General features: G+C 44.2%; 2 protein-coding genes across 13 annotated transcripts in view; one reads left to right on the top strand and one right to left on the bottom strand.

Moving 5' to 3' along the window:
- The window catches only part of Grip1 (glutamate receptor interacting protein 1), a 667949-nt gene that overhangs the window by 653290 nt on the left and 463 nt on the right, over nucleotides 1-14196 (top strand). For 6 of the 12 annotated variants that reach the window (XM_076554188.1, XM_076554184.1, XM_076554182.1 and 3 more), the window contains one exon: nucleotides 1864-2053. In XM_076554188.1, the coding sequence (XP_076410303.1) occupies nucleotides 1864-2053 (190 nt within the window). Of the gene's footprint in view, nucleotides 1-1863; nucleotides 3517-14196 lie in introns of those variants that run through there. The other 6 variants (XM_015992248.3, XM_015992246.3, XM_015992242.3 and 3 more) reach the window with 2 other exon arrangements.
- Nucleotides 10785-14196, bottom strand: part of Helb (DNA helicase B) — a 31342-nt gene continuing 27930 nt past the window's right edge. The window contains exon 13 of the mRNA XM_015992249.3: nucleotides 10785-12248. Within this exon, the coding sequence (XP_015847735.1) occupies nucleotides 12078-12248 (171 nt within the window). The 3' untranslated portion in view covers nucleotides 10785-12077. The remainder of the gene's footprint in view (nucleotides 12249-14196) is intronic.

Genomic DNA, 14196 nt, shown 5'->3' with positions numbered 1-14196 from the left:
AAAGAAAGAAAGAAAGAAAGAAAGAAAGAAAGAAAGAGAAAGAAAGAAAGAAAGAAAGAAAGAAAGAAAGAAAGAAATCAGGGTGAGAGCTGAAAGATCAGAGAAGCTGAGCAGCCTGCCACCAGTTCTTACTTCTACAAAATCCCCAGCCTAAAAAGAATGAGTTCCTGTCTCCTCATGCCTTATATACCTTTCTCTGCCCAGACATCGCTTCCTGGGATTAAAGACTTGTGTGCTTCGCAGTACTAGGATTAAAGGTGTGTGCCACCACTGCCTGGCTGTTTCCAGTGTGGTCTTGAACTCACAGAGATCCAGGTGGATCTCTGCCTCCCAAGTGATAGGATTAAGGGTGTGTGCCCCCACTGCCTGACCTCTGTCTCTCATCTAGTGGCTGGCTTTGTCCTCTGATCCTCAGGCAAGTTTATTAGGATACACAATATATCACCACAGGCAAATTATCCGAGTTGTCTCAATAACTGGGGGCCCTTATGTGGAACACATATTTACAGAAGAGGCCTTGGTGGCTCTTGTCCAACCTACATCCAGTTTACGCTATGGTCCCGGCTCTCAGAGTCCACGCCTCCGTTCCCTTACATCCTTGGGAGGAAGCCAGGCCCGGGGGCAGTGCCTGGGTCTTCAGAGAGTACAAATACAATGCACTTCTGGAACAGCTCAGTGTTGCTCCATGCTGGATCCTGGACAGGGAAAGCACCCTAAGCGAGCAGGGCAGTCCTCCGTCCCCAGATCACACAGACAAGAACGGAGAGTGGAGAGAGGAAGTGGTAACTAGCAGGTTGAGGCCCAGCGTCTGAGTGGTCCACTGAAGGAGCAGTGCGGGCCGGAAGCAGCCAGAGGAGAGGCAAAGATGCCCCTCCGTGTTTATCTCTAGCCAGCAGCTTGAGGCATGGGCGTGGTGGTCTCAGACCCAGGCAGCAACCTTCACCATCACGCGTCTCCTCAGAGGAGAGCTAAGGGACAGGCAGGTGTCCAGAGGAGTAAACTGATAACGGCCACGGAGGCTGAGGACTGCAGTTCCCAGAGTTTAAGATGGGGTTCATTTAAGTGCCCAGTACTTGTCCTCAAAAAGTGGGAAGCCAGGACTGGGAATTGAATGCAGGTGATCTTAACAAGTACTGTTGTTGGATGGGGAACATAACTCCATTGTAGTGTTTGTCTGGCACATGTGACACCCAGAGTTCAATCCCCAGACCCACCCCACTCCCCCAAAAAAAGGTATTGAAAGAGAATTACAAAGGAATGCATAGAGCATGTGTAAGTTGAGGTGGGGGTGGGTTCGTTCTTTTTCTTTTTTTTTTTATATTCATTTATTATGTATATAGTATTCTGCCTGCATGTGTCCTTGCAGACCAGAAGAGGGCACTAGATCTTGTTACAGGTGGTTGTAAGACACCATGCGGTTACTGGGAATTGAACTCAGGACCTCTGGAAGAGCAGTCAGTGCTTTTAACCGCTGAGCCATGTCTCCAGGCCGGGGTTCATTCTTAATCAGGGGAGCTAAACATCATGGCAGCCAGACTGCCTGGAACTATATCCCTTTCCCACTGCTAGTCTAAAGCAAAAGCAATTCGCTGCTCTAAGCTTTGTTTTCTTCAGCTGTAAACTGGGGTAACCTTCAGCCACAGGAGACTTTGGGGGGGGGTGATCTTAGTGTGGGGACAGGGGGATGGTGTCTTACTCTTCAGCTCCCAACAGGCAGATGCAGAGGATGGATAGTGACCCGAACACCCGGTGTCACCGTGTAGCCAAACCGCACGGTCCGCCTTTGGGATTAAGCAGTTGGCCTCTGGGTTTGGGAGCGGTGGCTGAGACAGTCATTGAAAGTGACTCTTCTTGGCCTGGCAGGTTAACCACGTCCGGACCAGGGATTTTGACTGCTGTCTGGTAGTGCCGCTCATAGCCGAATCTGGCAACAAGCTGGACCTGGTCATTAGCAGAAACCCACTGGCCTCCCAGAAGTCAATGGAGCAGCAGGCTCTTCCAGGAGACTGGAGCGAACAGAACAGCGCTTTCTTCCAACAGCCCAGCCACGGTGGTAATCTAGAGACACGAGAACCCACTAACACATTATAGCAGCACTTTTTATAAAGCGGGACAAAAAGACAATATCTACATGGTGCTAAAAAAAATCCCTTTAAGATTTCTGTGACGGCCAAAGCACAGAGAATCACGTGGCATTAACCGCAAGCACAGAGGTCTTTTAAATCTCCTCCCTCACGGCTCATGTTCACACCCCTTCCCAACCTGAAGAGGTTTCTTTGACAATGACCGCTACCCTTAAGTGGCAGGTCATTCTCTGCCAGGCCCAATGGTAGAAAGCAGCCCACCCCTTCCCACAACTAAGATCAGAGGAAACTCTTTACCATTCACCTTACTTTTTACAAAGAGAAACATCCGCTGGACAATATTCTCTATGATAATTTCCTTAATGAAATAAGTTCCTCACTATGAAGTCATTAACGTAAGAACAGAAGCAACCTGGATTTCCATAAAGCCGGCCCTGCTCGGGAAGCTGGGATGGGTGAACTGCCAGGCCTGCTGGAGGGGGAGGGGCACAGGTATAGCATTAGATGTTCTTAAACGGTTTCAGCAACAATGCACGTAGGAGATCATAATAGGTGGGGGTAAACGTTTTGCCCAAATATAGGAATGATTTTAACTAAGATGTATGCTATTCCCTATGCAACAGATGATCAAACAGGATATGTCTTGTGACCTGTTTTTTTTTTTTTCTTTCCCCCTTAAGGACACATTTTTTTTTTTTAAATAGCTGAACATCTCTGATAATGAATTAGAGTGTGTAGTAACACTGAGAATTAGTGATATGATCCTATTTTTTAAAATCCAAGACTAAAGAATTTAAGAATGAAGAGTTTAATGACATGAGATTCACTTTATGGGTAGGCAAATAGAAACTCCTCTCGCTCAGCTGTCTGCAGATAGGTCCCCGGAGGGGCACACGGCACATGTACGGAATGACACACGGCTCCCTTCGGTTGTGAACTTGTAAATACATTTTTCACAAAACTCATTGCCAGTCACCACCCCCCAAAGCAATAAGACACCTGTGACAGACGGTTGCTTTAAAGTTTGTGGGCAACTGTTTTCATTTGTTCAGATATTTTGAATAGCTACACTAATAACTGTTATTTGGTAAATACTAAAAAAAAAAAACAAAAATATAGAGCTGTATATTGATGGTAGAATGTCAAAACTATTATTTTCCAAACCTGTTCATTTTGGTCACTAGTACACCTGCACAGGCAAACCATTCAAACACTGTGTCCTTTGTTTAAGGGAAATAAATGATTCATCTTTTTCTGTGCAAAGAAATATATGATTTCAAACACATTTCAGAACTGCCAGGGCAAGAAAGTATAGAACAGAATCCTATTAAGGAAAAAAAATAATAATAAAATGATCATGAGTCACTTAAATATGTATTTTTGTTTGTAACAAACAAGTATTAAACTGTAAAGTATTTTTGTACAAATTTAATACTTTAATAGCATGGTATTTATCGTCTATGTATGGTTTTGGGGAATTCAAAATTGTTGCAAATATTTGTATGGAAAAAAAAACCCTCTACCAAATGGAATAAACAAGTGATTTTAAAAAGCCAAAATAAAAAAAAAAAAGAAAGAAAAGAAAAGAAACTGAGCTGCATGTCTGGTGCATTGACTGTGATTCAGAGTCCCAGCCTGAGGCCTCCACAGTGTTCATTTCTGCAGTTTCCCAAGGGAGGGACGTGTCCCCATCCACTTGAAAGTCACTATGGATGAAGGAGTGTGAAGTCAGATCTGGGTTTGGATGCCAAGTGAGTACTCATAAAGTGGTGTGCAACTTACCTCCCGGCAGCTGGCTCTCCCACCTGTGAGACCGAAGGTCACGACCTACAGAATACGCTTTTAAACACACCAGAAAGGGCCAAGAACACCTGCCTGCACACCGCGACACCTTCAAAACCAATGCCTCCTTCACTTCAGGGACCATGACAGTTCCTAACTCATGAGCGCAACATCCGCCCTTAGGAAACACCGCATGCATTCTCCGAGGCAGATTTACATTAATAACTAAAATGTAACCTTTAACTATAACAACTATCTCTTAAAAAACCACATCAGGCTGGGCGGTGGTGGTGCACGCTTTTAATCCCAGCACTCGGGAGGCAGAGCCAGGCGGATATCTGTGAGTTCGAGGCCAGCCTGGGCTACCAAGTGAGTCCCAGGAAAGGTGCAAAGCTACACAGAGAAACCATCTCAACAAAACCAAAAAAAAAAAAAAAACCACATCAGTACTCTCAACAAGGCTCTGTAAATTCATATTCATATTTATAGAGTTACATCCAGTGAGCACAGGGTCACATTATAAACACGTGGCAGTCAGATGACCCCCACTGAAGCTCCATTTTTTTTTTTTAAGAACCCAAACAACTGTTCATATTTTTGATCGTACTGTTGACAGCACAGCGTAAGGTCTGTACGGCAGCTGAGGTGAAAATCAAGGAAAGGAAGTGTGGTCAGAGCCAGTCCTGTCAATTAAAACACATGAGACATGATCTCATAGGAAAGACCGAGAGTAGGTAGATCCCAAATTCAAATACATCAATAGAAAATGGCTATTAGAAACAGAAAGAAAATGGGCTCCAGAAATCTCGGGGTAGTAGTGTTCAAACAGAGTGACCGGTTTCGGTGTCGTATATGATTACAGCCAACCAGGGAGGACAGCGTGGGAAGCGTGTGCAGCCCTGGCCACTGGTGGCATCCAGGCAGGTGCTCAGCCACGTTAAGAGACCCCCTTCAGTCTGAGCACACACTGCGAGGAAACAGCATTCGCTTCACATCCCCACCTTGGGTTTCTGGACATGCTCTCTTCCAACGACAGCTTGCAGACTATTGCATTAGGTTAATTATTTGTATTGTGACCCCAAAGTACAATCATGGTACAAAAAGCTACTTCCTGGCCAGGTGCAGCCCAGCACAAGACAGGCAGACCTCTGTGATCCACAGAGTGACTTCTAGGTCAGCCAGGGGCTAGGTTGAGACCCAGTTACATATAATTTGTGTCAGTATGTCCTAAGCAAAACAGACTAATGTAAGTATCGTCTTGATGACATAAAAGCTGAGTCCTATTGCCAGAAGACAGAGTTGAAGAAGCTTTATATCTACTAGTTACCATTCCCTCTTCTGTGGCCACCAGCCTCCATGCTACAGGAAATGTCCATCGTGGGGAACCATCCTTTCCACATAACTTGATAGTAAGGCACAGGCTCCGCCACTCACACCCCCCATGCCAAGTATTTAGTCCTAAATTGTTCCTATGTGATGAGCTGAACAGTCACCCACCAGGCAATCTGAGAGACTATCAAACTCTCTTTCCCAAGAACTCTGAACTCGGACTAACCCTCATGTCAGCTAGACTACAGCCCTCCTTAATGGCCCTTCCTAGGATAAAGAAGAATAAGACTGGAAAGTTAATAAATTCTCCATGATAAGAGCCGCAGAGAGCGGTCCATGAACCGTTCAAAATATCGATAAGAGAGCTGGAGAGACTGTTCAGCCCTTGCAAAGGTTCCCAGCTTCCAGCTCAGGCAGCTGACAAGTATCATAAAGGATTCACTGTCTCTGGGTCTCCTCAGGCATCTGCACTCACATGCATATTCCCACACATAGACACGCATGCACGCACACAATTAAATATAATAAAAATAAATCTTGGCCGGGTGGTGGTGGCACACACCTTTAATCCCAGCACTCGGGAGGCAGAGGCAGGTGGATCTCTGTGAGTTCAAGGCCAGCCTGGTCTACAGAGTGAGTTCCAAGAAAGGCACAAAGCTACACAGGGAAACCCTGTCTTGAAAAACTAAAAAATAAATAATAAATAAATAAATAAATAAATCTTTAAAATCTCAACAAATTTCCTAAACTATTAGGACTGACCATATATATAAATAAATAAATAAATAAATAAATAAATAAATAAATAAATAAATAAATAAATAAATAAATCTTTAAAATCTCGACAAATTTCCTAAACTATTAGGACTGACTATAGGGAGAAGGGGCCCTTGGGTCACTGAAGTCAGGAGTGAAAGGTGAGCCCTGACCCACGCCTTACAGGAACAGCAGGCTGTAGAGGGCTATCTTGATCGCCTCCGGTTAAGCAGCAAATGTCTTAGACGGACTCCCCAAGATGCGGACTCTCAAAACTGAGCCCCTGAAACACACAGAGACCTGGCTATGACACAGAACGTCTAGAACAGAGAGTCTAGGCCTACAGTTACAAGGAGGTGGAATCAGGAGTTGTGAAGCCGTCCACCAAGGAAAACCCAAATCCAGATGGCTTCACTTATGAATTCCCCCCAAACATTTCAGGAAGAGTACACACCAATTCTGCACAAACTAGAAGAGTGTGGAATGCTTCTCACCTTGGTCTGCATGGCCGTATACCCCGATGTCAAAACCAGAAAAAGGAAACTACAGACTCACACCTCCTCTGATTACAGATACAAAATCCTATGATTATATCCTGATTATAGATATAAAAAGTATGATATAGATACTGCATTCTGAATCAGTGCAAATTGAACTAACAGTAGGTTTTCTCTTTTCTTGCATCCTGGAGATAATCTCTTTGTTTTAACATCCAAAAATAGCAAAATCAGCACATTATACCACAGCCATATAACAAAGGCTAAAATTATATCGACACCACAAAAGAAACAGAAAAAACAATTGACAAAATACCCTTCGTGGTTAAAAAAAAAAAAAAAAACATACAATAAACTAGCAATGAAGAGAAATCCTGGCCTTAAAGAACACGTACACACACACACACACACACACACACACACACACACACACACACACGAGCCCATTGCTAAGAACAATGGTAAAAGACATAATTCTTCCTCCAATGCTATTTGGACACTGAACACTCTCTCCCTCGCCCAAGGCTGTGTGTTTAAGGCTTGGTCTCCAGGGTAAGTGCTGTGGACTTTTAGGATGGCAGGCCTTGGGAGATGTCTTTCAGTGACCAACGTTGCTCTTGAAGAGGATGTGGGGCTCAGTCCTGCCTAGCTGCTCACCTTGGTTCCTGGTTCACAAGGTGAGGAGTTTGTATTTCTACACACTCCTACCACGATGGACTCCAGTCGCCATCACTGGAGTTAGAGACTTCAGAACTGGGAATCCAAACGAACTTTGTCTTCATAAAGTAATTACTTGTGACTTATTACAGTGACGGCCAAGGAATATGCCTCCATGTCAGGAACAGGGCAAGGACGCACATTCTTGCCGCTTCTCTACGACAGTCTGCTCAGAGCGTCTAGCCAGGATGTTAAGACAAGAGAAAAACATGAAATGCATCCAGATTGGAAAGAAAGAATTAAAACCACATCCACTTGTAGATGAGATGGTCTTATACAGAAAACCCAGAGGAATCCACCAAAAACCTACCAACACTAACTAGTTCAGCAAGACCAGTAGGCAAAAACCATTTGCTTCTGCAGAATAATAAGACACCAACTGAAAATTAAGGCAAGGGCTGAGGAGAAAACAGTGAAATGTTTGTCAGGCAAGCACGACACCTCTGAGGTTTTGTTTTAAAGCCCAGGGAGAAACATGTGCTTGTGATCCCACTGCTGGGGAGATGGAAACAAGCCAATCTTGGGGCTCACTGGACAGTGATGTCTCAGGTAACAAAAATCCTTTCTCAAAAACAAACAAACAAAAATAAGGTGGATGGCACCTGAGGTACACCTGAGGCACACCTGAGGGACACCTGAGGACCACCTGAGGGACACCTGAGGCACACCTGAGGGACACCTGAGGCACACCTGAGGGACACCTGAGGCACACCTGAGGTACACCTGAGGACCACCTGAGGTACACCTGAGGACCACCTGAGGTACACCTGAGGTACACCTGAGGACACCTGAGGGACACCTGAGGTACACCTGAGGTACACCTGAGGGACACCTGAGGACCACCTGAGGTACACCTGAGGGACACCTGAGGGACACCTGAGGCACACCTGAGGGACACCTGAGGCACACCTGAGGTACACCTGAGGACCACCTGAGGTACACCTGAGGACCACCTGAGGTACACCTGAGGGACACCTGAGGTACACCTGAGGACACCTGAGGGACACCTGAGGTACACCTGAGGTACACCTGAGGGACACCTGAGGACCACCTGAGGTACACCTGAGGGACACCTGAGGACCACCTGAGGCACACCTGAGGGACACCTGAGGCACACCTGAGGGACACCTGAGGACCACCTGAGGCACACCTGAGGCTGACCTCTGGCCTCCCCACGTGCATATGCGCACCAGCACCTGTACACAAACACAAGGAAACAATTTCAATTTAATAATGACAAAAAAGAGTGTAATTTTAAAAGTAAACCTAACTACACAAATTTAGAAATGTAATGCTCTAAACCTACAAAGAGAGCTCGACAGAAATGGAAAAATATCCTTGAAGATCCTAAGAGTCGATGTTAAAATGAGGTCAATCCACAGCCCTAAAAATGTTTCTAAAGCCCAATCCCCGGATTTCCAGCTGGCTTCTTCACAAAAACTGAACATTAAAATTCATATGGAAATGCAGGGGATCCAGGTCACGATGGCTAACACCTTTAATCCCAGCACTCTACAGGCAGAGGCAGGAGGATCTCTCTGACTTAAGAGGCCAGCCTGGTCTACAGCACAAGTTCCAGGCCAACCAGGGCCACTTGTGAGGCCGTGTCTTAAAAAAACAAACAAACAAAAAAAAAAAAACCCAAAGGGACCCAGAACAACTAACACAATCTTGAAAAAGTACAGCCAAGTTAGAGGGCTTGTGCTGGATTTCAGATCTCACAGTACTCCAGTCTGCAGTAATGAAGTCAGCATGGTCGGTCCTGGCACACAAGCCAACACAAAGGTTTGTGGGATACGACTGAGAAGTCATAAACACACTCTCACACAGGCAACTACTGAGTTTCACCACGGCTACAGAGACAATTCAATGGGGGGAAAGACCTCTCCAAGAAATGGAGCGCAAACAATTGGATAGCCACATGCAAAAGAATGAACCAGGACCGCTTTCTCACGCCGCATGCAGAGGCCAACTGAAAGCGAACCTAACATCTAAACATGAGGCCAAAAACTATTAGATGCTTAGAAGAAAAACCTAGAAATACAACTTCATGGCTTTGGACAGGCCATGGTTTGCTGGCTGTAACACCAAAGAGCCACAAGCCATATCCTACAGTGGACATGACTGGAATTAAAAATATGTCCAGAATCAGAGAAAAAATGCAGATATACATATATACATATATATATGTATATATATATAAAGGACTTATATGTAGACTACATAAGAACTCTCAGATTTTGATACTAACCTAATGTAAAAGTCAAAAGACAGGAATAGATCTTTCTCCAAAGACATATAAAAGACCAGTGAATACATGAAAGTTGTTCCTCGTCTTTAGCTGTAAGAAAAACACCAATCAAAATCAGAATGAAATACCATGTCCTTCTCCTATGATGACCATACAGAAAACAAAAATGTCAGGGGGCTGGGGAGATGGCGTAGAGTAAGATCACTTGCTGCACAAGCCTCAAGACCTGAGTTCAAATCCCAGGACCCATGTAAAAAGCCAGATGTGGTCATGCATACCTGTAACCCTGATGCTGAGGAGACGGAAGGATCGCCAAAGTTCCGGCTGCTAACCTAGTTCCTGGTCAGCTGACAGATCCTGCCTAAAGGGATTAAAGCCGTGACGGAGCAGAACACTCAACATCCTCCTTCCTGTTCAGAGATACATGCACCCTCCCCCAAACACAAACAGGTACACATATACTGTATACATACACCATACACTCATGTACGTGTGACTGTGTGCGCACACACACACACTCACACAAATATTGGGGAAACCAGAATTCTCATAACTACTGGTAACAATGTCAAATGCTAACTAAATGCTTAAGAATCTAAAGATGAAGCCGGGCGGTGGTGGCGCACGCCTTTAATCCCAGCACTCGGGAGGCAGAGCCAGGCGGATCTCTGTGAGTTCGAGGCCAGCCTGGACTACCAAGTGAGTCCCAGGAAAGGAGCAAAGCTACACAGAGAAACCCTGTCTCGAAAAAAACAAAAAACAAACAAAAGAATCTAAAGATGGACTTATTATATAACCCAGCAATTCTACCGAGTGATGTAACCCAAAGAAATGAAAATATGTATCTACACACAAAAATGTTTACCACAAGCGTTCGGAGTGGGATTAGTTGTAACAGCCAGAGTAGAAACCACCGTCAATCCACTAATGAACGGATAAATTCAACATGCAATACAGCCACACAAGAGAGTATTAGTAACGAGTGAGCTGAATTACCAATGTATGACTGATACACTGTGGGTGAAATCTAAATAGCACTGTTCAGGAAATAAGTTCAATAGGACCTCATATTGTATAACTTCACTTAAAGAACTATGCATTATAGGCAAATCTACAGAGACAAAACAATCAGCTTGAGTAAGTGAGTAGACGATGCCTAGTGGGGTGCAGGCTTGGAGGGTTATGAAAATGCCCTGACATTGATTGTAGTGAGTTTCACAATTCTTCCACTATCCTAAAAGCTACTGAATTGTATTCGTTACGTGGGTAAATGGCAGAGAATTCTTCCCCATGAGTACTTAACTTTTTATTTTACCATTGGTCTTAGTTCCTTGTGTTATTATAAACAAAAACCACAGACTGGGCAACTTAGTAAATAGAATAGTGACTTTATTGTTCACAAAGGCGTCTCTTGGAGACACTGAAGATTAGACCCTCAGCATAGCAATAAATGAACATGACCATCAGAAGAGTTACATGATTATTATTGTTTGTCTCCCAGTACCTTTACGAGTTATGTTTAGGGCGAGAGATGTAATTCTTGCTTCGAAGGCATGAGTCCTGAGATGAAGCCCCAGCCCCCCTACCAAAAGAGGAAAAGAAAGAAAAATGTCTCTGTACTATACTGGTGGCAAGCTCACAGGAAAACTGCAGTGTGTGTAAAAGTAAAGTGAGGTACACACATGAACTACAAGACTTTGTTGACTGAAGTTTCTATAGCCTGAACTGTTGAAGAAGAACAATATATGAATAACATATGCTCCGAGAACTGCAATATAGCAAAAAGCAAGACAAGGTGAGCCCGGAGCCGGGTGTACACATCTGGTGAGGACCTGTCATCCCGTGGCAAAATAAAATAAAATAAACAAGAGAGGTCAACACAGCAAAAAGTGACTTCCATTAGGCATCTACTACCACAGATGTGTTTGGGGAGACACATTCAATCCACAGTACCACTTGGCAATAAATATTTTTAAAAAACCAATCTGCTTTAAGAGAAAGGTTCCCTACGATGGGATATATTTTAAAACTTACTCCCAACTAGAAAAGGCATAATCAAGGAAAGTCCCAAGTATGCCAAGTCCCAGGAGCAGGGATGGAGTGAGTGAGGGCCTTGTAAACGACCCATCTGAGGTAAACACAGCACCCTTGAATGTGTGGATACCAGCAGGTACAATCAGTCCTCGTTTGCTACAGCTTTGGTGTGCCGGCCAACGTGATCCACCGTCATCCCACGGCATTACCACAAAACGTACAACATCCCTAAAACGGGAGAGTCTTTGCCCATGATCTCCGTCCAGTGTCAACTGTTCTCATGACGACAGGGGATGAGAGCATCATGGTTTGCTTTGATCAGGTGAATTTAAAATACCTTCTTTTAAATTTAGCTTTAAAAATAAAAATAAAAAAATTTATTTTGGGGGCAAATGCCCAAAATTAAAATCCCAGTTTAGTCATCATCTCATAGCTTATAACATTGAAGCTAAAATATTCACTTTGTCTGGAAAGGAAAAATAATTATTTTGAACGATATGAAGTAAAATTCTTTCTATTTAGCGGTATTCATTGGTGACGTTGCCTGAACCCCCTTGGTCTCGAGATGTGGCCCAAACACCATCGGTCTCGGTCGGTCACGTGATGTTACCCAGGCTGGCCTGGGACTCAAGAGTCTCCTTTGTCAGCTTCCTGACTGCTGGGATTACTGGTGTGACCCGCCACACCCAAGTTAATCCTTTGTTGATTGTCAGTGGGTTCGAAAAGTTGTCTAGGAGCTAGTTTATTCAACCTCAAATTCTGAAATATAGAAGATACTTGTGGAGATGGTTGTTCAACCTGTTTGAAAAGAAAAATTAAAGTTAATTTTATAAAAATAGACCTTGCCTACCATGGGCAATCCCATTCCCCCCTGACTGCTGCTGGAGAAGAAATAATGCATGCCTCACAATCCTTGAAGGCTTGAGCAACCCACCAATGGGCTATCTGCTCCTTGGAAGATCATATCTGCTACTGCCCCCTGTAGCATCCCATGTACCTAAGGGCCTGACATGGAGAAGTACATGTGTGTTGCCTAAATAAAGGCATCTAACTTCTAAAAGCAAGGGGTAGGGCTTACTATGTAATTTGGGAGCAAGGCACAGAGTTACAACGAAGGATCCCTGTGCAAACATTAAGAACTTCAAGACGGAAAGGAGGCCCTAAGTACACAGTCCCGTACAACGGCACATCCATGAAGACAGCGCTGGTGTGGTACATGAAGCACGGCAGTGCCAGGATCACACTCTTCCTGCTTCTCGTGATGCCCAAGCAGCAGCCACAAGACCAGTGTGGCCCTCAGTTTTTACCATCGTAGGAAAAGGGAAAAGAAATAGAACTCATTCCTCGATGCTGTTATCTGTACATTTTTAGAGATTGGGCGTGGCTCATCAATCACTTCTACGAACTTGCCTGAACTTCTGAAACCTGGATTTATTCTAGGCATCCCTACAAAGGCATGATTTAGTGCGATAGTTAAGCCGGTGAACTCTGATATGTGGATTAAGCTCTGCGAGGTGGGTGGGCCTCATCATCCAGTCATCTGAAAGCCTTACCAGGAAAAAGACCCTTGTTCCCCAGGAAGGTCAGTACCTGCCCACTTTCAAGACTCATACTACAGCATCATCTACATTTAAGTCTACAAATCTCCCACTTGCGGGTCTCCGCAGTCACTTGAGCAGGTTCCTTCCAATGATGTCCACTTGGACAGCCACTCAGATCGACAGACAGATCATGCCTATGACTGTCTCCCTGGGAACCTGGACTAACACAGGGGCTGACCTTCCCTCGGCCATTATTATGACTGTCTTAGCTACCTTGCTTTTTATATTACAATGTACATTTTATAGAGACCTATTTTCTGGAAATAGTTGTTTTATCTGATAAATTTAGCAGTGTTCGCTCAGATATCTGTATCAAAAAATACAACTGTGCTTTCCATTTTCTACTTTCGAAGCAGGCAAGACATCAGGTCAACATGTCCCTTCAGGAATTTTTTTTTTAAACCCCAAAGCTGTTGATGTACTAGGAAGCATGAAAGCAAGGAGGGGTTCAGACATTCGTAGTGTCACTCAGACCATAATGACATCTGGGTCAATCAGGAACCGTATATAATATAATAGTAGTCCCCTAAGATCAAAATAGAGCTAAAATTTTCCTACTGACTAGTGCAATGCGGTAGCCACAGATTTGTGGAGCTGGTGATGTAAGCCTGCTGATATGGAAAGTATATAACACTAGACAATGACTAAACTTCTAGGTGGTGCCTTTATTATTTTTTTTAATTTAGAGCGATGGTTCTCAACCTGTGGGTTATGACCCCTTTGTGGGTTGACTGACTTTCACAGAGGTCGCCTAAGACCATCAGAAAGTACAGATATTTACATTACGATTCATAATAGCAAAAACACAGTTAATGAAGTAGCAATGAATATAATTTTGTGGTGGTGGTGGGGGGGGTCACGACAAAAGTGTTAGGAAGACTGAGAACCACTGATGTAGAGTATGATCCACTTACATTTTTTTTCACCCCATCAAAGAGCATGTGAGGCGCCCTCACACAACTCAGGCTTACTGCTGTGCACTAAGAGGCCACGCGAACCACAGCCATCTACGCTAGTGTGAGCATACACGGAGGACATTGACACAACAATGGAACATGCCTAAGGAGGCATTTCTCAAAACTTATCCTTGTAGTTCTGCCATGTATGTCTTCGTGGGTAGAATTTAAATGCTGGTATGGCTTTTA

This window comes from Peromyscus maniculatus, chromosome 18, assembly GCF_049852395.1.
Source record: "Peromyscus maniculatus bairdii isolate BWxNUB_F1_BW_parent chromosome 18, HU_Pman_BW_mat_3.1, whole genome shotgun sequence".
Lineage (NCBI taxonomy): Eukaryota > Metazoa > Chordata > Mammalia > Rodentia > Cricetidae > Peromyscus > Peromyscus maniculatus.
This window is presented reverse-complemented; position numbering and strand designations above follow the sequence as displayed.